The 25852-nt window shown below is 44.7% G+C and overlaps 1 protein-coding gene across 2 annotated transcripts in view; it reads left to right on the forward strand.

Moving 5' to 3' along the window:
- Positions 1-442: 442 nt before the first annotated feature.
- LOC6542877 (metabotropic glutamate receptor 8) overlaps positions 443-25852 on the forward strand; it is a 42944-nt gene continuing 17534 nt past the window's right edge. Inside the window, exons 1-2 of one of the 2 annotated variants that reach the window (XM_026979198.1) lie at positions 443-902; positions 22768-22772. In XM_026979198.1, the coding sequence (XP_026834999.1) occupies positions 458-902; positions 22768-22772 (450 nt within the window). In that variant the 5' untranslated portion in view covers positions 443-457. The remainder of the gene's footprint in view (positions 903-22767; positions 22773-25852) is intronic. The other variant, XM_015159099.2, reaches the window with a different exon arrangement.

Consider the following 25852-nt stretch of genomic DNA (forward strand, 5'->3'; position numbering starts at 1 on the left):
GGGTGAGCCAAGGAGGATGGAAAGTGTGGCAGCCTCAGAAGCAAGCTCGGCAACAACAGCAGCTCCACGAGCAGCAGGTGTGTCAGTGGCAGCAACAGCAGCAGCAGCAGCATCAGCAGCAATAACTGCAGCAATTCAAGCCACGACAGCCACATCGCCGACTCGGGAGCAACACACGCTGCCCCCACGCGCCGCAGTGGGGCAAGTGGCACGGATAAATGTAGCAGCAACCATAGAAGACCAAATTGGAGGAGCAGTGATTCCGGACACAACAAACATGGCCGGGCCACCAGCAACGCCCACTCCCCCGACAGAAATAAAGCCAGCAAAAACAAAGCGCAGCGGGTCGGAAAAGACCAATAAGATTGGCCTGAGTGTTCAGAGGGACGAAATGAAATTGAATCCGGATGCCGCACTAACCCATGGCTATGCAAATGCCACAGAGGCGTGGCCAACAATGACAACTGCCAATATTGTGGCAGTGCCAGCCGCACCGACCATATCGCCGGCACTAACGAGCACGGAGACCAGGATTGGTGGCAAGTCGGTGCCCACGCCACGGCTACTCGGCACCGGTGCGGCAAATGTGGCCCAGATCCTGGCCAAGTCCCTGGACGGTCCGCCGCCGAGCTCGTCGTCCGGCTGGCCGGTTAAGCACGCCGCTGTGCTCGAGGGCGATGTCATCCTGGGCGGCCTGATGATGGTCCACTCGCGCGAGGACAGCATCACCTGCGGACCCATAATGCCCCAGGGCGGCATCCAGGCCTTGGAGGCGATGCTGTACACCTTGGACCAGGTAAACAAGCAACAGCTCCTGCCGAACGTCACCCTGGGCGCCCACCTGCTCGACGACTGCGACAAGGACACATACGGCCTGGAAATGGCTGTCGACTTTATCAAAGGTAAGTGCAGCCCGCACTTCCGCGCTTTCCTAATGAACAGTGCTTAGAATATATACATGTTCCTTTTATAACCATGCTCCAATTAATGAATGGAAATTCAACTATTTGGTGCCGTTTCTTAAGTGAATTAAATATTTCTCTGTATTACTGCAGTTGGCGTTAGATTATTGACTTAATTAAACGATTTTTTGGCTAAAAATGTTATTATATTCGTAAGAGAATTTCAGCATTTAAAAACTTTTTTATTTATGATAAACTAATAACTACTGGTAATAATTTTCCCAGTAAAGGTGGCACAAAGTTTCCAAACGTTGCGAGATGCTAACGTTGCTTTTGACAAATTTACCATTGGAAAGTCTTTTGCTTTTCTCTTAGCAATTCGCCAATTTACGGCTTAACAACCTTTACCTTCCATTTCATTAAACTTTTCCGGCTGCAACAATTTTGATTTCCAAAATACAGCTTTTATTTTGATTTGTGTGGCAGGTCATAAATTAGGAAAAAGTTCTTTTCAGGGATGCCACAGTAGGGAGGCTAGAAAATAGCACTTGCCAAACGGATAAAGCTCAGTATAATTTTTATTATACCATTGTGATTAAACTTCGCCCTTTTACCAGCTATATATAAAATGTTTCGTTTGCAAAAGTAACTTAAGTATTTCTCTTTGTTTATTGCAACGGCATTCTTAAATTTTTTTCCACAACGGACTGGTGTGAAGTACCTTTAATGGGTTTGTTTGATTGCTTGGAAAGAAGTGCATATATCACGCATTCATGCATTCTAACAGCGTGCAAACAAAACTGGCCAGTTTTTTTAAAGTTTTAGCTCACAAAAAATAGGAAATGAAATATAAATATTAAGTAATATTTACAAAGGGTAGTAGTGTGAAATCCAAATGTAAAGGTATTTAAATATTTGCCTATATTGGAACATGTTTGATAAGTTCTCTACGGGTCTTGTGCCCTTGACATGAACTCCGCATTGTTTGTTACGCACTCTTGTGGTATTGAAAATATCACAGGAAGGCATTTTGCAGGAATATGCAAACAATGCAAACAAGTAAACCTCCCACAAATTGAAATCGTGGTTTGTTCATTTGCATGTCCGTGTCATTAGCATTATTACCTTCAACAAGTATTGAAGACCCCCATTGTACGCCACTTTCAACTTCCACTGAATAGTGATTGAATCGATGTTATCTTTCGTTTGTGTGCAAATCGTTTGCCAATATACACGCAAATTCCATGTTTAAGTTCCATCGAATTCAATTGTTGCCTTGCATCACTACCGGAAAAAGGAGTCACCCGCCCACTTTTCCGGCATTGTATTGACTTTGTATGTTTACCGAACCGCTTTGGGGCACAATACCACAAAGCAGCTTCAAATTGTTTAAAGGTAGCTCCTTTAGCGCATGGAACTAAGTAAACATATCAGAAAGAATAATTATCTTGTGTTTTGCTCACTTTTACGGTACTTGCATATATATTATATTTTAACTTAAACAGGAAATGCCTTGAAGCCTATTAGCTACCTAACAGAAAATAAGCTAGTTTAACTGTAAGTAAGTTTACTGCTTCAATAAAACTTTAAGACAGCAGCCGTATTGATGGAGCTCAAACCAGTTTTCAATAAAAAATGCATCCCATTTAATGTGTGAAAACTAAACAGCTGTGGAGCTGCACTATTAAAGTAAGTTCTAAGTTAAGTCGCATTAAGCTTTTGCGCATTTTCACCAAAATCAGTGGTTTAGTGCTGGCCGCAACACCCACAATTTTTTTTAGCTGAGTAAATTTTTTGTATTTCTATTTTTATCTCGGGAAGTGGGGTATATACAACGGCTTAGTTTCACTTTATGTAACATAGTGTTCAGACAATTTGTGAATTGTAAAATGGTATATAAATTACAAGTCAAAAGGTGTTACTTTGGCCTTGCCTAATGCTGTTATATACGAGTTCCATGTTTTACAGAACTCGGTGTGGAATCTATGTTAGTCCCGCTGTATAACAGACTGTCAGCTTTTGCGTGGTTTGAGTCTTGGGTATCTATCCAACGGCGTGGTTCAGGTCCTGGAACTCCTTTGGGACAGAGGTTGTCGGGAAAGGCTATCTTGGAATCTATGAAACACATATCAGTCCTACTTCAGGCTTTACGATAACCAATCTTAGTCATTTTTGCCATGGGCCATTAATGCATTTGAAGGCCACTCAGCATATAAATTGTTTATGCCGTTCTAAAGATTCTTTACGACCCGTGCTGCTCAGTGGTCATCATCCTGTCCGTGGAATGTCGTCCTGAATCAGTGAATCAGTGCCGGGGTGACCCAGTTACTTGTAAATTGAATTTTTATTTCGACCAACTCCGCACGCCACGCACTTTTATATCATATCCAAAGGGCAGGGAGCCATCCTCGAGCATCCTCGTCAAAGGAAGCATAAAAAAATTTATCTCCCATGAAGCGTTGTGTCAACCCTGGACAGAGAGTTCCCTTTTTGCTCATATCGTTTTAATTCGATGGGAAGCCCCAATCTGGCGGCTGTGTTGTTGCCACTTAATGGAATTTGCCGCTTATGCGTTCCGCATGCCGCGCATTATCCTTTCTATGCCTACGAGGATTCCTGTGCTTCCTGTGAAACCGGAGCTCTTTGCCTTCTGCTTTCGCTTGACAGACTGCTGGCCTGTTTGCCCACAAGTTTTTCCATTGCAGATTTCGGCGTTTTTCCTCTTTTGTCTTCCCTCTTTTTGCCGAGGTTTTTCCTTCTTTCCGACTTTCCTAAGACTTTCGCACATATGCGGCTTTGTGCGTGCCTGTGTGTTTTGACTTTTAACCAGGATTTCTGGCGAGCTTTGTCTAGTTTCCTGTGCCTGTTTAATTTGTGTGCCTTTAAGCTGGCTAAGCAGGGAATTATATTCATTCCCATTTCGGCTGGGTTTTCACTCGAGTTTTGATGGGGATAATTGGTGTGTCTGTGGCACGTGAGGTATAACCTCTGTGCTGAGATATTTTTGATTTCTAAAGTACGGTGTATGTGTTATCGAAAGTGCTAAGCACTTGGTTTTAGTTAGGTTCCCAAAAAAGGACATTGCCAATCCTGATCAGTTGGCCTAGAGGGTTTAGTATTTTTGTGTTGTTTTGGTCAAATTAATTTCGTCTGCGCTATGGGTTGAAAACATACAATATTTTATCATATTTTATCGCAATGACAGCTGAATTTCATTTTTAATTTTTTTTTATTTTTTTAACTAACGTATGCACATAACAAAATAATATTAGGCATTTTAAGACTTTCGTTTGAGTCTTTTAAAGAGTAATTTATTTAGTTTCGCAAAAATTGCAGATGGAAATCATTTGTTCTGAATCGGTTGTCTTTCACTTTACAAATAAGCTAATCCACATTTAGCTACTATCAACATTTTTTAGATATACACTTGAAACACTTTATATCAAATTCACAAGTTGCTGCAAAAAAACTTTAATAAGTTCAGACGCACTCCATTAAGCAAATTAACATTTAATCATGTCTTATAAGAAGACAGATCGCAATAGTCGACTATCAGATATCTGTTACTCAGCTACTCAGTTACTTTTGAGACCTGGCAAGAAAATATGTCTTTCCTGTACTCTGTAACAAGTAAAAACCGATAGCTTCTTGTAATGTTAATCCATTTCTTACAAAGCGTTTTACTGCGCTTTAGGCAGAATGCCAATTTCGTAAACTTTCGCCTGAACTTTCTAGGCACTTGTTCTCAAAATACCAATATATTGTTCTGTATATAGCGATTGGCATGGCTTCTTGAGTGGCCGCTCCCGTCAGCATTTTGAATGGGAAATCATTCTCAATCTCTTTCATATTGAGAAGTTCCAACTCCACTTTGAAAGGGTCTAAACAGGCCGACTTAAGCTATTTGTCCACTCCTACAATGTCAATTTCAGATTGTCCTGCAGATGCCATTGGCTACATTGTGTGTCTTGTGCGGAGTAAGTTTGCATTTTGTAAGGCTGCACTTTTAGATAATGACCATGATTTCCATGATTGTTGAATCAACATTGCTATTGGTGCATTCAGACAGTGAATACTTTTTGTTAAATAGTCTATTGTTTCATAAGCAACCCTCACAAATGTAATTAGGCATTAATTGCTCGTTCTGGTGTTTTAAGTTCTTTATGCATTCACAATTATTTTTCATGCAATGCCAACTCGCCTGCACAGAAATCAATTTGCCGGAAGGCTACTAAGCCAGTCGCACAATGGCGGGAAAAGCAAACATCGGAAAAAGCAGCGATTCCATGAGGGGGCAATAGTTGTTGGCCGTAAACGACGAACAGTCCGAAGGAGTGGCTGGAGGGGGAGGACGAGTTTGGCAGGGGAAAGGACGCAGGGAATCTCTTGCGGCCATCCACCCCTCCGTATAACAGTTGCCATCTGTATGCCAGTGAGCATTCAGGACATTGTAGCCTTCCCCAGGCGCATGCTAACAAGTGTTTGTTCCATTCATAAATTCTACAAGCCCAGTGGCCGCCAAAGGATACGAGTGCGAACAGAGCCGAGCAAATGCACGAAGTCTCACTTCTGTCCTACGCTTTTAGCACAATCCTGTCGTGGCCTTATTTTAGCACACGGCTCCTGCTAGCCTGCCTGATATCGGTGAAAGTTCAGTTCCACGCCGGTCCTTTAACAGCGCACACGTCCGCGGTGGCTAACCTGGTCGGATTCCCAATCCTTATCGGGCGGAACACCATAAACTTGCGTCGGGGAACACCATAAACTAAAGCATGAAGTGCCGCGGATACGCGACATGCAAATATACAACTAAATTAAATTCAACGAAGCTAAACAAAATAACCTAATAAAACTATCAAAATTCCGAATTAACAATATATAAAATAGTGCGATATGTTAATGAAAAATGTGTACTTTCTTATTAGATTTTGCTAAATTTCTCCCAGAGTCAAACTGAAATATCAAATAATCTAAAAGTGTGTGGTAAGAACTGAAGCAAAACACATGAGTGTGCAGTTTAATCTTGCCACTGAATGTCGCAGCAAATGAAAGCAATATTAGCAAGTCTAAGTAAAACAGATCGAAAACCATATTGCAAATTAAGTGTTAGCCACTTGCTTTGAACCCTGAAGAATTAAGTTGCTACTGCCGCAGCTTCATAAATCTGGAGACGTCTCGCCAGGCAAAAAGATAAATCTAAAGGAGGGCGAAACTAATTTCATTATCAAAATATAAACACGAAGTCTGTGCAGGTCAGACGTTGGTTAACCTTTCCTTTTTGTTTGCGCTGTAGACCTGGCAGCAAAAAAAGGACCAAACAAATATTAATTAATACAACTTCCAAATTATTTTGGGGGAAAGTAAATTTGGCCGGACACTGGGAAATAAATGTGAGCACAAAAAGTTGCTCAAAGTTCGTACTTAGCTACATTTTTTTACCTTAATTACAAGTTGTTGGGAATTGGCACAGCAATTCGTTTTAAGGTCTAAAATAGGAAAAGTTTGACAGGCGCATCTGAAGTTGAAGTATTTTAATTAAAGTGAGCAGCAGGGGAGTGATGTCTTGTCATGTTTTTAAATAAAGTGTCAGGCCAAAAATCTGTGGCAAATTGAATTAAAGCTCTGCGGATGCTACTGCTGCCTTTCCTTTGGATTTATTCATTTGAAAAGCGTACGTGGAGGTGCAAAGTATCTCGGCCGAATTATCACACATACGCCGTGTGTGCGGCCCAGGTGTTCTGATAAACTTTGCTGGCAGGCACGGCAATTAGCAGAATTTGGTGTAATTGCGAAATTATGCAAAAATCACAGACTGTCGGCAGTCGTTGGCAGATAGACGGGGATTGGAGTGAGGAAGCAGGAAACGTTCCCCTCATTTTTAGCCTCATTTTAGCACAATGTAAGCAATCAGGTGTGCGAGCTGATTGTCATTTCCCGCAGTCCTGCAGCCACAGGATATTCAATTTCCCAGCCCGGCTTGCTGACATTTTGTAATTTTATGCTCGTTTATTCCTAACCTTTCTGTCACCCCTTAAGCGTATTAAAAATGCCATGGGCCAGTGATAATTGCCAAAGTCTCTGCCTGTTCCATTCTCCGGGGCATGTCGGCTTTTAATGATAGTTTTGGGACTTCTAGGCCTCGGTCACGTAGCTGTGATGAATGCCCAGCCAGAGTCTGGGTTTTGTCGTCTTTGCTTCGTAGTTGCTGACCAATTTTTGGCTAGAGTCTGCTTTATTTCGACCTGGCCCTAGTTTAATTGCAAAATAGGGCAATTAATAAACTTGACTGTCGAAATCCCAGCCCTCGCATTACCTTTATTTACTTTTGCTGCTATTATCGGCCGTTTCAGCAGTTTTGCAGGCTCCGTGGAGATCTGTTGGCACAGAAAGCATCTAAAGGATTATGCTTAACTAAGAAGAGCCAAAGGACGAAGTGTTATATTTAATGGGGCACTTTAAAGTTTATTTCTCAATGCGACGCTCTTTCATTTGACTAATTGCGCTTACATGCCTTTGATAAATTGTCTTTAAGATATAATATGCATAATTTGCAAACGCGATAACGGGATGTAGTTAATTCGCTTTTACATGAGGTTAGCGAGATTGCAACTAATGAGCACTGAGTGACGTGGTTGTGGGCCACATGCAAGCAGAGAAAACAGCTAATTAGCAAACAAATTTGGGAAGTAAGGGCGAGCTACACGCTCTTTGACTGAATGCTGCGGAGATGTCCACATAAATAATCATGCCGCCGTTCAACGGGGCGTATGCTCAATAATTAAAACGAATTAGCGTCTCCTAATGAGCATGCAGGCGCGCACTTTTCCATTAATTTATTTATGGCCCAGCAGCGCCATAAAGGCGGAAACGTAAATAAGCTTTGACCTCCTGCTACCTGGGCTCTACCTGTTGCCCCCCTGGCCAGGCCATTAATTCTCATGAGTAAAATAATTAGAAAATCAAATAGAAAAACGCCAAGGTGGCTCTCCAAGGTGGCTCTGCGTCAAATGTTTTCGCGGAACTCGGCTAGTGGGCTTGTTGGGTTGTCGGGTTGCATAGCATCCGGCGGAAGCGGAAATGGCGCAACTGTGCTAAACTATAACTTGCGCGTAAAGTTAAGCAACTGCGAAAAGTTTCGGCCCCAACGGGGGGCGTGGCAAGTGCTGGAGTGGAAGTTCGCCAAGGGAATGCGCTACATTGCCCTCAGATGGCAGCTAAAATGTTTGAGTGCAGGAAGCACACCAAAAGAAATGCATATTCAGCTTCAGCGCAGCTTATCTGATTAAAGGCGTGGTATTCAGTGGTGCAAGTGGTGGAATTGGGGGCACACATTTTGGCCCAGTGTAGTTCGTAACAGTAGCAGTAGCCAGTCAGAGCTTAATGCATAAAAGTTTGCTTAAAGTAAGTCTTATTTCCCCCGAACTGAACTATTCCGCCGAAGACAATCAGCTGCCAAATCAACGCGCCTTTGACAAGTCCGAATTAGCGAGGCGAAAGACAAAAGTTGCGCCGCAAACTTCAGTGATTAAATGCGATTTGACAGCGGTAGGCGGAAAGTGCAGGTGAGCAAGTCAAAGGCATGAGGGTTATGGGAAAAGACTGCAGTCGGTTCCAGATAGCTGCGAATTGGGGTCGTGGTGTGGTTTCTGCTGTCGCAACTTGTTAGCCAAGTGCTGCTAATTATGCAATTATTTTTTCGCATTTCCCCACCGACTTTTACAACTTTTTTACGACATTGCGCAACTTTTGCCAACTGTGCGAAAGTTGTTTTTACGGCGCCGCGGCCAAGTGGTCAGCGATTTAATTTTAATTGTATTTAGATAAGACTTAATGGTGTTTGTGCTGGAGCAGAAAGTAACACCCTCCCGGGATGCCAATTTGCCTGCGTCCCCTTTTCCTTTTCCTTTCCCGCCGCGCAAGTGAGTCATTCGGATGGCAAAGGACCACTACATACATATGTTGCCGTGCGATATATTTCACGGTGCCTGCACAGCAGTATGTGCCGTAAAATATTTAGTGCTTAGTCCTGTGGCCTCCACATGCGCATTTTCGGCGGTGCCACAGGATTACCGTGAGCAGCAGACACAAACAAATAGAGAGCGCTAAGCAAGCTCCAAAACGCCGAACAATAGACCGTGCCTTATATAGCGCCGTGTGTGCACGTGTGTGTGCATGTGCCGTATACCATGCCGTACTATTCGACGACAAGCAGCAATAATCATCTTTTTGTTACATCTTTTTGTGGGCGGTGGGCGCTGGGCGGTGGGTGGTTGGCGGTGGGTGGCTGGGGCCAGAGCAAACAAACATGGCACACGCACACACTTCTGCTCGCAGGAGTGCAAATACCCACACACACACGCACAGGCGGCCAGCATTTATTTTTGTTTGTCATGACTTTGCGCTTTTGCTGCGAAGCGAGTGGAGCGGGGAGAAAGCAGGAGAAAGCAGGAGAAAGCAGCGAAAGTGGAAGGAGCAGGGGCAGTACACGCCATTTTTCGGAGCTTTGTCTTTTGGCCCCGCCGCTCTGTTTGCATTTGTTAGCATACAATTTGGCATCGGCACACACGGCGGATGGATTATTATTTTGTCGCTAAAGTCAACAGCCAGCTCGCAAGGGCTTTTGATGTAAGCGTATAAGGGAAATTGCCCAGTGGAAATTGTTAGCTGCAGTGCAATTTCGCACTTCCTCTGGCGCTGCAAGGGAAACCCTTAATTGTGAGTTGGCAAGAAAACACATTGAAATTACTCATCTTATGTGGCTGTTAATTTTATGGCAGTGGGAACTGCAATTTACCGCAGCACTTTAATCCAACTGCCTCGTGTGCAGCTAACCTTTGACTTACAAGGCACCAAACGCCGTAATTAATTTTGCCACGGCACGTTTGCAGAATTCAAAATTCGCGACAATTATTTAAGTCCTGGCCCTGGCTAAAATATTAAATTATTTGCCGTCCATAAACAGGACCTCGTGGTCAGGCAACAGCGCACACGCAGTAAGTAGGCAGTAGGCAATGGATTTTTTCAATTTGCGTTACTGGCCAAGATGTTATGCAAGTCACGCTCCGATCCATGCGAGGATGTGTGGGCGTGGTCATAGGGATGTACACACGCGACGGGAAAGTGGGCAGCGGTAATTCACAATATCATGTGCTCAATGGGCTGTGAGGCTGGGGGGGTGGGGGGGAGTGCCCCACCAGTCGCAGTTGCTGCTTTGATTTATGCGACATTTCCACACATTTGCCTGCCATTAACATTTTGCCTCGTTGCCTGTCAGCCGGCAAACCTTGTCGTCCTCATTGTCCTTGTCGTTGCTGTCGCCAATGTCCTTGCGCGATGTCTTTTGTGTGTCAGCAGTGCGCTCCACGGCTCCACGGCAGACTTCATCCTGTTCTTGCCCAGATTGAAATTGATTGGGAACTCCCGGCAGCTGCAGCGGGGTTCTTCCTGCAGAACCAACTTTGGCTGAGAGGAAACTTTTCGCCACGCAGCGCAAGAAATGGCAGGAAGTGGTGTAACCACGAGCAGGACTACTGCAAACATGACTGGCTTGCTCATGAAATTTTCATTTAAAACTGTTTCCGTAAACAAAAGCGGGAGAATTGAATTTAATGCGCTGCTATTGGCCTGAATTCTGTGGAGTGGTTTCCATAGTTTCCGAAATGGGCGAGCTTTTTTCGGCCAGGTGACCGTGGGGCATTCGCCTAATGAAATATTGCTGGGCACAGACATGAGTATAATTTAACCGAAGCAGCTTATTTGGACCTCAATCTCCTACCATATATGAAAATGCTGGCTGTTGCTGAGTGGCTGCCTAAGTGCCCGGCTGTCTGGACCCGTTTCGAGTGCTTCATTCGAAACACATGTAGGCCTTATTTAGGAGGAAGCTACCAGAATAAGCAGCCGGCTCAGTGACCCAACTCCGAGTAAGCACGTGGAGAACGGGCAAGGTACTGGCACCCCAGGAAGGTGGCCCAGGTCGGAGCACGCAGGATGGCACGCAGGATGGCACAGAGTGGGTGCCGGGGGGAATAGAAATTTATATACGCAGCCCATAAATTTGTGGCTTTTTGGCTCGTCCCTTCTGCTGCGAATAGAGCTGGCTGCCAGTGCTGGCAAAGCCAACTATTTTCATAAATACGAGTTACAATCAACTAGACGATGAAATTATTGGGAACACAGATCTCAAAAGTCACATGGCTTGCGAATAAAGTTTGTGCAACAGCATGTTGTACATTCTTCTCTGATTTCCCCATAAACGAGGAGGACTTTGGCTGAAAATATTTAGTAGATATGTGTTATTTAAACACAATTATGAGACTTAAATCACTATCGCACCAAAATCATATGCAAAGAAATACTTACACAACTTGATTTGGCTTCTATGAATATTGTGCTGTACATCCTTGTTATCCTTGAAGGCCAACTCTGCGCACACATCCTGTTTGCGGAAGAAGGTGCGTTGGTGGAGGGCTGTCATGGTGCACAGCCCAACTTCTTGGCTAACCCACGCACGTCTGCCGGCGACAAGTTTTGGGCCGGGCCCTGGTACTCGGCTTGTGCGTGTCTGCGGCGAGTAATCAAATTAAAAGTTGGAGCAAGGAACTGCTTTTAAGGGCATTAGGCCGGCGTCAAGTCTTTAATGCTTCGTGGGATCGTTAGCGGCGAAAATCTTTGCAGCCTGCAATCCTCCTCAATTGACAGCTCTGCGAATGCGATGCTGGCACGCAATCGGCCATCTGCCAGAATGCCAAGTGCCAAAGTGCCAGAACTCAGGCCAGAAACTGTGGATAATAACTAAATTACGGCCCAGTGTGCCAGTGGCTCCTGCGACTCCATATTCGGGCAATTACAATGGGCCAGGCTACACCTGGCGGGCCGGAAACATGTGTATTATCAAATGCCGCTCATTAGGCTCCCTGCCCCCACGCCTGGAGTGGTAATTTATCTCAAATGCTCTGCGGCCTACACGTGTACACAGACACTCCCCACTCGCGATGACAGGGGGCGCTGAGATGGCCAAAATAATTAAGCCAGGCTATGCGGAACTAGACAGATTGCTAGGGAAGCAGCGATGGGGCGTGACAACTAGAAAGTTCTCGCTCCGGGCTCAAAGGGAAAGTTTCCCAGGATGGTTGCCGTGTAAGTGCAGCAAGCTGCAGCGAAATGATTTAAGCTCCAGCAGTTTTCGAGTGTCGATTGAGGGCTGCGCATAAATGGCAGGTGGAACCAATTTGGCATATGCCGTCCCGCATGGTGTGTCAAAAACATTTCGTTCACATGGCTTCAATAAATAAAGTTTGCGGAAGAATTGCCCAAAGTTGGAGGCCACGGCAGAGCGCATTCTTACTCCAGAGCGGGGCCACTTTAATTGGCCATCGAGACCACGGTACGCTGTCTGCTTGGCTTGCACTTTGCCCCACGCCATTAGCCATGAAACTTAGCCGAGTGTCGTCTGCAGCAACATACTGAGTTGCCCACCGTTTCGAGCCGCTTCCCATTTTCCCCACTAAGTATGGCCTGGCTAAAACGGCATTTATGGCCACGATTTTCCACGGCTGGCTGTGCGTGTCTGCCCGATGATTTTGCATGTTAAGTGACGCCTGCGCCGGCACCGGCAACGGCGCCTAATTGAATCTGCATGGCGGGCGCGGCCTGAGGAGGCTGCCAAGTGCGGCAGAGTGGTAAATTAATTGGCTTTCGGGAGGAGCGGCAGTTGGCTTGTTATTTTTAACTCTTCACAAGGCTAAGCCCACGCAGGGCGGTGTGGCTGCATTTGTCAACCGCAAACCAACTTTCTGGCTTATAATTGACTTTGGCCAAGGAATCCACTGCTGATAGGTCGATTTGCATGCTGCGAACTCCAAAACCAACTCCAACTGCTGCGATACATTCAGGTTTCAAGTTGTCTGGCTTCGACCAGCCAACAGTTTTATCTGAAAACTGATTTAATTCATTTAAATATTAAATTGGGCTTTTGAACGCCAGGTAACAGACGTCTCCATTAGCTGCAATAGATACTTGTTCAATGGAAACGAAAATGCGGCAATTAGGGGCAGCCAAAATCGAAATACAACAGAAACCCAATCCGGAAACCCACTGCGACTTGGGATACGGGGTATAATTAGGCGATCAGAATCCATCGGAGCAGGAACTGAAATTTAAGGGCTTACTTTAACGGTTCCAGCTTTAATTAAAAGCAAATTCAGGCCTCGACCCCCGAAATATCGTCCTTTATTGGCAGCCGTGCGGCGTATTTAAGCCGTAAAGTACAATTTGGGACTTGAACGTGGAACGTGGAACGTGGAGGGCCGGAATCGTGTGACACATTTGACCCTTTTTCAGCCACCACTTGGCATAATCAAATTTACGCAGCCTGGACGCTCGTGCAGCTGTTGTGTCGAATGCTTTTCCGGTTTCCCCTCGACTTCCGCTGTCTAACTCGTTGGCTCTTGCCTATATTGGTTCCATATTAAAATGGGCTGTCAAATGGCTCGAAACTGCTGTCGTTTTCCGTTTTCCAATTGTGCTTTGTTTGCCGTTTGCATTCCGATAATTCTCGAAAGCCGAATATGTTTGAGACCCTGGCAAAAGTTTTGACAACTGAATATACCGTGCACGCATTTATATTCGAAGTTTGTATGGCGTTGGTACGTGTTTGCATTGATTTAATAATTTAGGGAATGAGAGTTGACTAAATAATCAACACGAAACATTCAGCTAATTCAACACAGTGGAAATCTGCAGTGATATTGTGAATTTTTAATGGCTAATTAAAAAGGAAATCCCAAAATGCGAATCTCCGATTTCTCAGCTGTTGTGTTTCGGGACGAATTCCCTTTTTGGAATGTTTTTGTGAACAATTGTCACTCTTTGCTTTGGCCGACCCTTCGGCGTAACAATTTAATGTGCTTAAGGCATTTTGACACAATTTTGGCAATAATATCGACATCGGCGACCCTTTTCCGGGTGTCCCTTGCACAGCTCACAAAGTCAGCCCTCGGCGAGGTAAAAGGACCTCTTCCTGCAGTTCGCAGCTTGCCAATTACACAAACTCTGGGCATAAATGTGCTTAAAAACAGCTGAAGCCACCCGCTCCACAGATCCTTTGTCTAACCGGCTCTTGTGGTGCGGCTATTAACGTTTTCAGACAACAACTACTTGCAGCTGGCAAAAAGCGCGGGGATTTTAGATCCTTGCGTCTTTTATTCAGCTGCCTGTTTATTTTTCCGTGTTTATCTGCCTCATCGTAAAAATAGAAATAAAAATAAAAATAAAAATATTTATGCAGCGCTACGGGCTTCTCCGTGAGGTTTTTATGATCCCGTCCGACGAGCTATTAAAAGCCAAACGCGGGGGAATACACGCATTTTTGAAAATTGCCCGCCAAACGAAAAGCGCGGGCTGGCTCAAGGACGAGCCCAGATTGGGAGCGCCTTTTTCGGGGCCCAGGACCTTTTATTAATTCCAATACATTGGATTTTCCGTAGACAAAAAAGCGTGTTTAGCATGGCAAGCCGATTAGGCCGGGTCCGTCCAGCTTTAAAGCCTTTAAAAGGCTTACCGTGCTGGCCAACGGAATGGCCTATAAATTTTACATTTCATGACTCTTTTCCAGGGAATCAGGCGTTTTTGTCCGCCTCCAGATGCTGGCAACTCGCTGGCCTGCAGCACATTTTTATTTATGAGCTGGCAAATTATGCGCCATCAACGCGGGCAATTAGAAACTCAATTGCTGTGCCGGGCGATGTGCCCAAAACCTGCCGTCCCTCGGCCCGGTGGCCATTCAAAGGACTTGTCAGTCCTGGTTTAGCAAATAATTTTGCATAGTTATTGGGTCCTTGCCGAAAAAGTCGTTTCGTCAGAAGGGCTTATAGCTTGAAGTGAGTCATCTGTCAGCATTAAAGCTGGACAAACTTTCTAGACCGTATTCTTTGACAAATAAATTATGGATTAGGCGCCTGGCTGATTTTGTAAATTAAATACATTTTCTAGCGCAATTTTTTGTGCCAATAATTAATGTCAGAATCACAGAATGTATGGAGTTACAATTAAATGATGGCGGACTTGTGCTAATTTCGTTTTATATACTTATTAACTTGTTAGCATATGAATACAAAAACTTGTCCCTTTGGAAAAACTGTCAAATGCTTTGTTTTTTCAAGTCCTAACTGCATTTGTTATTTTATTTAAATATCTAGTATAAAGCGTGTATTTATTTAATTTCGACATCAGTTAATGTGTGCCACGCAAAAAACAGGGAAAATGTTTGAATTAAAACGCTCAATGTATCATCCTTAAAGCCAAATATCCCCGAGCAGGTTTGTTGTACAGATTTATCGGGACAGTTTTAATGCTGTGACTTTACTGTCGTTAAGCCGTTTTAATGCCGGGTCCTGGCCAGAGTTCGAATCATTTCATCGCCCAGCAAACTAATTGCACATCAAAAACTTCGGATGGAAACTTGATAGAAACTTTCTGCCTGAGCTACAAAACCCTTTTACGATGTACTAAATTCAACGCTCTCCAAGGTCTCTGGTCAGCAACAATGCCACGGAGTTCTCCATCTCATAAAAGTCGAAAATCAAAATGGCATTTTTCGACACCATCAAAATGGCGTTTCGGTGCACCAAGATGGCTGGCATTCTAGCTTGGAACGCCGGGAAAACCGCAAATCCTCATGTGAGCCTTGGCCGCGCAGTTAACTCATTAAAAACGGCGGAAAAACAAGGCCGGCGATGGGGCGTATGCGTAACATTGTCGGCGTTTCTATTAGAACTCACCCTTGCCCTGGCCAACAACTTCCACATAATCAAAAGCGCTTTAGCTGCTTTCAAAAGATAAGCGTGGCTCATTGTGGCCCGTCGCCGCTTTTCCGGGTTTTCCTTAATCTCCACGAGCTCTTGGATGGGTTGACTGTGTGACATCCTGCCTGTTTGTCATAATAATAAAAATGCCAATTTGTTTTATGGGCGACAAGTTGAGCTTGCCTTTGCTTTGCTTTGATGTTGATTTTTATATTATGATGTCGGAGCGCCCATCCCCATCCCCATCCCCATTTCATATGGGGCCACGTCCCGATCGAAACTCCCCCCAGTATTCAGTCAGCTTGTTTGTTTGCTGTTTCGGACCTGGGCAACAGACACGTGCTCCTGGATACATATACTTCTATATGCGAACTCCTGGCGGTACGTATAGTAGCACATAGCCATTGTCTGCTGTAGATTGAAACTGAGTGGGGAGCTCTGTGCTTAAATTGTCGTGTGCCAATACGTAGTTCGTTAAATATTTAAAGGGATACAGCCTCTTTGGGCTGAAATGTGTTGGTCGGAATACGTCCATCAAAAACACAGAGCTCAAAGGGAATTCGTTCGCCAAAAAATTCCGAAGGAATTAACTGCAACCTGCAAGTTGAAGCTGCAATCTCCCAAAGCAATAAATCATAATCTGCCACAGGCCATGGCCAAAAAGGCAGAAACTGTACAAACTACAAACTACTTCATGATTTACGACACTTAAAAAACAAGCTGCAAAATGGCCGAGAAACTGGGCTTAACTTTAATTTTTGTTCAACATTCTTGCTTTAAACAAATGGTATTAGACAAGTTTGGTTTTTCCTTTGATGGAATTTCGCTTTGAAATAATGAACTTAAACTAACTTTTGTTGTCCGCTAAAAGTTTATCTGATATTTCCATATAAAAATGTCTATAAAACAGCAAATATTTTGACCAACAGTTTCACGCTGTTGGCTTTTAAAACAAGAGTCCTGTTTTGCTTAGAAACCGACGGTCCGTCAAAGGAACAAGTTGATACCGATCATACTATATCTGTGTTGCCAACTCCTGGCTGAAATGTATATGCCCTCTGCAAGGGCATATTATAGGCAATCATTTGTATTGTGTTTTTCCTGGAAAAAAGGCCTTTGTAGGTCCATAATGAATCTATAAAAACATTTGCTCTGAGCTTCTCCTTCCGCAACTTCAGTTTGACTTCTATTATTTTTGTTTTGCATTTCTTGCTTTATTTAATTGTATTCATCAGCCGCATATTCTCTGAATTTCAAGCGCAAATACAAGTTTTTTCACTTCGGTGGCCAATGCAAATTACCACGATTGTTTTTGAGAATTTCCTTTTCCATTGTTTTTGTCTGGCCTTGCGGCCGCCCAATTTGAATTATTGATTGCCAAAAGTTTCCCCTTCGTCCCGCGAAACGTCCAAATGTGGGTGACAGCCATCAGGCTGCCACGCCTACAACACACCTACGCTGCGAAAAAATTGCCTTTTAGCCGATTTGAATACACTAGCCCTTGTTTCTTATTTTCCATATACACACATTTTTTGCGCTGCAAATTGTTTTCCCCAAAGTCTTTGTCTTTTGAGCTTTCGCCTCTGTGGCCGTTGAGGCTTCTGTACTTGGCTTCCGGCTGTTATCAGCCATCGACACTTGGGACTCACTCATTTGGGCTGCAGGATGTGTCGTCCTTGCCGTCGCCTTCGCCGTCGCCTCCTTGGGCGCGGCGTTAATGTAATTTGGATGCCAACAAATATTGCCGGCGCTTTTTGTTTGAACTCCGGCTGGCTGAGGGGCATGCCACGCCCCTGCGCCCACTGCCGCCCCCAGGGGTGTTGACTTTATTGAACCATTTTTTCCACCGATCCTGATTGACTCTGGCCCACGAGTTGTTTCCCCTTACCCCTGCAGCCCGTATTTTCTTTGCTTCCTGGCTTTTATTTCGCCTGCCGCAAATTTGCTTTGGGTTCGCCTTAGACACTTAAACTCAACCGCAGCGGCAGTCGTGCATGCCCGTTCCCTTTCGGTTCTGCTCGCCGATATCAGTCAATTTCAAATGTCAATAAAATGGAAATTTTATAATTTTACTCCACCGCCAGCGGAGGGCTCCATTCCCCTGCACTTTCGCACTTTCCTGCGCCGCCTCCAACTTAATGAGATTTTATTTATTGACTGCTGATAACAGGAGAGCCTTTCTGGGCGGCAATGGCGGGCAGGGGCGTGGCACGTCTAGGAGGCTCTCATGCGGTTTTGAGCGCTTTATGAAGCCTGTTTTATGGCTGCTTTAGTGGCTGAATTTGGTGTTAGAATGAACTCGCTGTAAGCGCCGCTCGCAGTGGCGCATACAAATTTATCTTTTATCGACATCAATCTTAATGGCGCTGCAGCTAAGCTGCTCAGTCGAAAGACTATGATTCCACGTTATTAGTGAAAGACACACAGCCAGGGAAAATTGTTTTCAAGACTGAATTAAACTCTTAAATCATGTTCTCTCTACCAGCATTTTTGATGTCTTTCCACTTTTCAATAACTTTCTATTAAAAACGAAGAGCCCTCTTTTCGAATCGATACGCTATCCCAAACTTACCAAATGTTTGATGGATTGCTGTTCATGCGTTCGCTTTTTGTTTGCCTCTGCGCGACGTATCCTTTCCAGGCAAATACGAGTATTATGCCAATTTTTGCTCATAACTCATAAAAATAATGGACGCAGGACGAGGCACGCACGAGCTGCCACTTTGAAGTTTCAATTTTCGGTATTTTATATTAATTCTGTCTATGGTTTTCTGCATTACTTCGAATGCGATGGCTTCACGTGTGTGTTTCCTCGGCACTTAACACGCTTGGATGACTTACCTCGTCTCCGGCGTTTTAGTTTTTATTTTCCGGTAATGTGGAGCATAAATGTGGCAAGGCACGTATGAATCGCGCCCCTTTGCATATCCGCACACATTTGCACGTAACTCGTAATGACAGCCCACAAATGCGCAACTGAGTTTTAATTAAAAAGCCGGGGAATAAAGAAAACATCAACATTGCACTTTTACCCTATGTGCATGCTGAATAATTGAAGCCCCCTCAGAAAAGCAGAAACAGAGGATCGATTTAATGCCGCAGGCGGGCGTTAAAAATTTAAAGCCGCTTAACTTCAGCGCGTTCTTAAATATTGTTTCGTGATAATTGAAAAGCATTCAGCATTTCATACACGGACTCCAAATACAACAATATATCATTATGGAAAAAGAAGACACGTGCTAACGCATTTACAAGTAATCGTATCGCAAAGACTGTATATTAACATTAAATATAAAAATGTTTTTCCACTTGGCCTTTTTGCATTTCAACGGGAATCAAAATGTTTCATTTAAACTTCGAATAAAAAGTGAGTGGCAGCAACACCTGGCGTATTTTACTTAATTGTGCGACACCCCCACAAAACACAAAGTGTTTTTCAGTATTGGACAGCCAACAGGGCGCATGGGGGATTATTAAGTTTTTGGCCGCGGAGCTTTTTGCTGGCCAAGATAAACACGGCAAACGACCAAGTTGTATACATTTTCTGCTCAGCTCAAGTTGTCCTCTGTTCGCTTACAATTATGAGGTACTTAAATGCCAGTCAATAGTCGGAAAAAAATCTCATTTGATAATTTTACAAGTGCCCATTTTCAAAAAGGGCTTAGTGCACATTTTGTATTGAGTGAATCTGTCCAATTGCTGTTATACTGCCTTAGCTTTTATGGCCCAATCCGAAATGCGGAACTTAAACACATTTTTAAGCGATTCCGCCGACACTCAACTTAAATTCACACTTTACAGCCGGAACATGAAAAGCTACACATACGCCACGTAAGCCGTAACGGCCGTAAAGTTAATTTTATTTTACACGCACCATCATAAAAAATGCATTGGCAACTCAAGTGTCTTGTCAGACGCCTCGAAATCCGAAAACTCCGACTTGAGACCTAATTATTTACGAGTTGCCTTGAGTCGAAGGAAGCGCGGCGGCGTTAAAAAGTCAAATTATATGCATGCCATAAAGAATACGACTCCAACGTGTGTTCAAATTACTTTTGTACCACCAATTCGCCTCGTTTCGTTTACTGGCATAATAATATATTTTTTGTGTTGGCACCTATCCACCCAATTTGACGGCATTTTCCTGGTCACTCGGGTGCTTCATGAGCTCACAACAAATCGAGAGTCCTGTGGCCAAAACAGCCATAACAGCTAATATAGTATGTACGAGTATGCAATGTATTATCCCGGCTTACTTTAATTGCAGCTTGGCCCAAAGCCACGCCCAGTGGCGGGCTCAGTGGGCGCTGGTCTCCCGTGGTCAGTGAACTCCATAAAACATTGTTAACACCATGTGCAATTTTCAATTTGCATTTCTGCAGCTTTTCGCACAGGGCGCTCGGCGCTCCCCTGCATCCTGTTGCATGTCGAGAGCCCCTAAATTCGCAATTTGTTTTGTGATTTATGGGCAGCTGGGAGTAATCGGAGTGCATGCTTAGCTTCGCAGCTCCTGTAAATGATTATCCGCGGGCCAAATTGAGGTTTCCCTAAACGGAACTCGGCGGAACTCGGCCTGCAGCATAAATTAAAACAGCGCGTAATTTGGCTTTCACCAACCTGCAAGCTCGGCCAACTTCTATTGTACATTTTGGCCGTTTCGGTGCATAAAAACGCCATAAGCTGTCACTAGCAGCTGAAAAGCGGAAGGCCCGTAAAGTTACATTGTTTATGGAACATGGGGAAATTAAGCAAGGTGAATTAAATATTCAGGCAAACAAAGAGTGCGATAAGCTGGCTAACTTTTGAATTAATGTACCTGCCCTAATGTACCTCCTCAAAAACACAATTAACTGAGCTACTTTCACGGGTTTGGTCGCTCAAAACTCTTGAGCAGAAAGAGCTCTAATAGTTTCTGAATAAATGTCATAAAGTACTGACTCGCCCGGCAGCACGGGGCTTCATAAATACACACGTTGGATAGGCAAATAAATTTGAGCTCGGCTGAGTGCATTTCAGCGTATTGTGCCCTATGTCAGCATTCGATTTCCGAACCAATATAGTGTCAGATTGCCCCGCCAGCTGGCTGCTGCTTTCCGCTGGCTGCCACTCGTGCCAGTTTGCTGATATTGACTGTTAGCCAGCAGCCAGCAGCCAGGAGCCAGCACACACAAACTTATTTGCCCTGACTGGAGCTGCCATAAGGATCTCGGTCCTGCCAAGTGGCAAGCAAACATGGTGTGGATTATTTACAGCGCCGTGCACAGCCATTTGCGAAAACGATGTCCTGTGCACCGCACTTCCCGCCGCCCCCGATCCGGGGGAAATTAAGGGAAAGTGTGAACCTCTCCGATAAGCGGGGTATTTCCGAGGGCTATCATGCTTATGACATGGAATTGTGCAAACCAGATCGAGTAGCTGCACACGCACAGCAGACTGCTCTGCCACTCGAATCTGTGATTTTCCGTGATTTACAGGTGTTGCAGGTGGCGGGTGGCAGGTGGCAGGTGGCATAATGTAATTGTAAGTTTACAGTGTAAAAGGGTATTAAATTCAATATTTAACTATGTGGTAATTTGCCCCAGGTTCAGCACAAAGTTGCTTAAGTATCTCAAAAGGTGGGCAACTCCTTAAATCATTTTCTCCATGTGCACGAATGGATAATTTAGTGTAGCCATTTAGAGAGCCTAAATAAAGAATACCATTCCAATAGTTTTTGCACAAATTCCAAGCATTATGAACATACTTTATGTTCCGCGGATCAGCAGGGAAAGCCCATTGGCCTTTTGTCGCAAACGCGCAGCGGAATTCAATTAGCCAAATGACCGAAGCGGGCCAGTATTCAAATCGAATTTTATAGGCCTAAGCCCACTAAGTATGCTTTGCATTGTGGCACACCATTCACTGGCGCTATCCGAATCCGCATCCGTAAGCAGGACCATGGGCGTTGTTTTCCGGCCAAAGTGCCAGGTGAGCGGACAAAGTGGGCTAGAACATGCCAGGGGTTTTGAGGCAGGAGGGAGGAGGAAGGGAATTCGAGTAGATGGCTCCAAAATTAATTATGAAAATTTTCACTTTACGACCGCTAGTCTAATGCGAGTGTTTGTCGAGCTGAATTTAATTACTGCTGAATAGAGAGCATTCTCGAATTTCCATTGTTCTTGGTGTGGTGGACCCAGGAAATATCATGCCCAAGACAATAAGGTGACTGGTGGCAAGCTTTTCATCTGCAGCAAGTTCCCGTTTGATTTGGCTGTCTTGCTGGTCGGCATGCCATTTGATTAAGCTTAAGGTTTGAGGTTTTCCTGCCACTGCCATGTGGAAGAAAACAATTTGCTGCTAAATTGCTACATGGCGTTGCCTGTTGATTTCCTGTCATCCGTTCCCTAAACGATTGCGAGAGTGTGTGTGGCAGGATAATTGCATTTTTATATGAGACTTCCGCCACATTTCACTTAATGGCTCCGTTTGATTTCCGGCTCTTTGGTGCCACTATTTGATTTTTGCTGCCCAAAGGCATTTGATTGCTCTTCATCGTCCTTCTATTTGTTGTTAAGTGGCGTTTGTCATTGTTTCAATAGTGCTCGGATCCTTTGTGTTTTTTAAAGGCATTTATTGATTACAAAAGCCTTTCCACACATAAGAGCATTAAATTGTTATGTTATGGTTAATGTCGATTAATTCAATTAATTTGTCGGCTCACCGGCCATAGCTTTATTAAAACACAAGTTGGGTGCTCAGCATTAACATGGAATTTAATATGCCGTCGGTTGCAAATAGGCCAGGTCCTCGAGAAGCCATCTCCATTACGGCCATCCAACTATTTCTGTACCAACCCCGATTCGGGCCAAGGAATGGGGCCATCTACGCCCCGGGCGCGGTAGGTTCGTCCCGGCAAATACATAAAAATACTGGCGAATAACAATAAACCCTAGGAAATTATTGATACGAGCCCGGCAAATGGGCATGGAAATTGCTTACCAATGCGCAGAGCGCCACGTGCAAGGACCTCCATTTGGCGGCCAGACTACCGAACTAAGCAAATATGAATAGACTAAATGGAGGGCACGTCATGCATGCCGAGGACCCACTAATATCCAAACAAATATGCTTGGCCCACGCAGCAAAGTTTTATGCCAAATACTTTAAGGCAAACTTTATTAGCTCCCAAATACCTGAGATTTCGCCGGATTCAACGGAAAAGGGAAGCCGTGCAGCCTGCCGAGGCCCAGGGCCACAGGAACCCTAGACAAGCTCCATCTGGACCGGGGTGAAGGGCAGGGCCAGCTGTGCCTACAATAGAGAAATGTAATTGATTTCATGTGTTTGACGCGCTTTTCCCCGGGGACCTCTATAATCCCAACTAAGCACGCAGCCAAACAGACTGAAATTAAAGGGAAGCTTGACACTGCGAGGAATTGCTAGATTGGCGATGGAAGATGCTCCTAAATTTATTATTAGCCCTTAGCTCCGAGTTCTGTAGCCTCGCTATCTTAGTTCATACTCTTTGGAACCGCGCCATATATTAATGGGCCACCGGAAATCACCTGATTGATCACTCACCGCAGACATGGCCAATTTCACGACTTTGGGCCTCCCACAACTCCGAGTCTTATTGCCCGTAATACATTTATACGTTGGCGCGATAATAAAATTAAAAAATGTGTTCAAGCAACTGTCACAAATTCGCAGCGGCGTAGGCGAGACGTATCTGTACACGGAATTTGAAATGTCCTGATTACCAGCTACCTGATCCTGCCAACTTTCTGTGTTCCTGGCATGTCAACCAAATTTATCACAGACTCACATTTGTAACTCGCAAAGGACGAGGCGCTGTGAGGCATTTGCATGTCTCGCCCGACGAATTATTCATATTTTGGGTGCCCCCATGTGTTACTATTAATTCTGTGTTCCCGGCGCCAAATTGAAGGCGACGCCTGCTCCTGGGCCAGGACATTAGCTGCAGCCGGAGCGGCTCAGGTGTGTGACAGGTGATTGAATGTAACTTGATGTGGAATTTTCTTTATTGTTTGGCCCACGAATTTATGCAAATGCCGCACTTCGGCGGCTGCTCGAAAACGACAGCAAATGAGATGTGAAATTAGAATGCGCAGGCCATAAATCACCGCGCCAAGAGCATAATTGTACGGCCAGGCAATCCACTTCTTCAGAGCAACCAATAAGTGGTTTCTGAACAAGTACACACAAACTAACAGAAACAATTCCCTAATGAGTGCGCTCGTTATTTTGCGATTTACACAAGCGAAGTATTTCCTTTGGTTATTAAGGAGCTCTGCTCTTGAACATGCACATTGCACATTGAAGGACACAAAGGGTATTTAACACTGAGTAGCGCTTGAAAATTAAATGTCAAAGCAAAAGAAGCACCGAAGTATTCAGCGCACGACTTAATTTATGCCGGAGCAATGTACACTCCGCTCCAAGGGTCAGATTTACATGGAAACCCATCAGAGTCCTCCACTTTATGAAACTGTAACTCGCATCGACGAAATCAATTTACACAACGGACCGATTGAACGAATGCAAAGCCAACAAAATGATATCGTCTGATGCCTTAAAGTCTGGCCGGGATTACGTGAAACGCTTCGGCGACGGAGGAGCGAAATTTAACGAAATTCAAATCAGCGAAAAGGGACACGGCGCACGAACAAAATGCTCAATCAAATCAAAGTCCCCATACAAAATGCAAAATAAGACAATGACAAAGCAGAGTGGGTGTTCAGCTGAGTTGGCCCGAACTGAAATGGGTTAGGACGGGCAGTCCAGGGCTTTCCACGGGTTCCAGGGTACTGGGCTGGGATCGCTCCTCGCAATGCCTCGCCAGGAACATTGTCCAACAAAACACGTTGAGACAAGTGTCACTGACAGCTGGAGGCTGAGCTCGTTATGCGAAAACATCGAGAAATGGGCAAGAATGGTATCGAAGTGGAGCGAATAAGCCGAAAAATCCTTTAAAAATGATTTACATAAAGTTTGGGACGTGCACTGCAAGCGATAAGAGTGGAAATCAGAAAGTTACCTCAACTATTTCCGAGTTCCCAGAAGGTTGGCTTTTATCTCTGAAAATGGGTTTACCAAGCTCATCCGTTAATAGAATCAAAATTGGTAAGCATGCCATTGCTGAAAACCGCTGTGTTATTAACCTTAGCGGCTTAGTCCTTCTAAGGACTTATTAAAGGCGAAGTTGAGATGCTCCTAATTACGACTTTGTGCCATCACATTAATCGCTGATAGCAGTAGCTGGGAAAACATGTACCCGACAAGTCGAAGGGTCCGGAATCGCAGGAAAAGCGATTATCGGATGAGAGGAGACTCTGACGAGAAGCGACAGATGTAATCAAAATAAATTACGAGCGTGTGAGCAGCCTCCAGTGTCTATTACGCACAATAAAAAGGGAAAGCACCATTTGTTTAACGCAATCTCATTATTCGATGCGTCCTGAAACCCGGAGGCGCAGATGCTGCAGGCGGCGCGGTTCGCGGCGCCCCGACAATTGACAAACTTGGGGCCCCAACCACTCAGCCACCCAACCACCCATCCAACCGTATATAGACCCACCCACTGACCCACCCACTGACCCACCCCGGTGTCATTCCGGGTTACCTTGATAATGCCGCTGATTACACTGATGATAAGTAATTTTGTAAACTCCACTGCAGGCCTGGCCTAAAGTGGCGTTAACGCGTTTGTTGATTAGTGGGGCGAGTGACGGAGATGAAAGATGGGCGGCCAAGACGGGTGGCCAGCAGGGCGGGCGGGGACCTCCGACAAGCTCATTACGATGCCAACAATTTGATTAATTACCGTGGGCAACCCTCCGGCAAGACCATCTTTTCGCTCCTTTTCCACTACCCGTGGCAAAGGATTCCTTGCATTTTCCTTGTCTTGCGGCGGCGCGCACAATTTTATGCAAATTTAATTTACCTCAGGGCAATCATTTTTATGGGCAAATGCCCATGGGCCACGCCCACTGCAGCCCCATACTCGTGGTAGGTTGACAGTTGTAAGCTTGGGGCCTGAAATACATTGGGGGCCTGGCTGAAATGGAGGCATTTCTGTTAATATTTGGGGATGGCCACAATCTGCAATGAACATAAATGAGCATAAGCAAAACAAAAGCAATAAAA

Source organism: Drosophila erecta, unplaced genomic scaffold, assembly GCF_003286155.1.
Source record: "Drosophila erecta strain 14021-0224.00,06,07 unplaced genomic scaffold, DereRS2 tig00000055-arrow-pilon, whole genome shotgun sequence".
In the NCBI taxonomy this organism is placed as follows: domain Eukaryota; kingdom Metazoa; phylum Arthropoda; class Insecta; order Diptera; family Drosophilidae; genus Drosophila; species Drosophila erecta.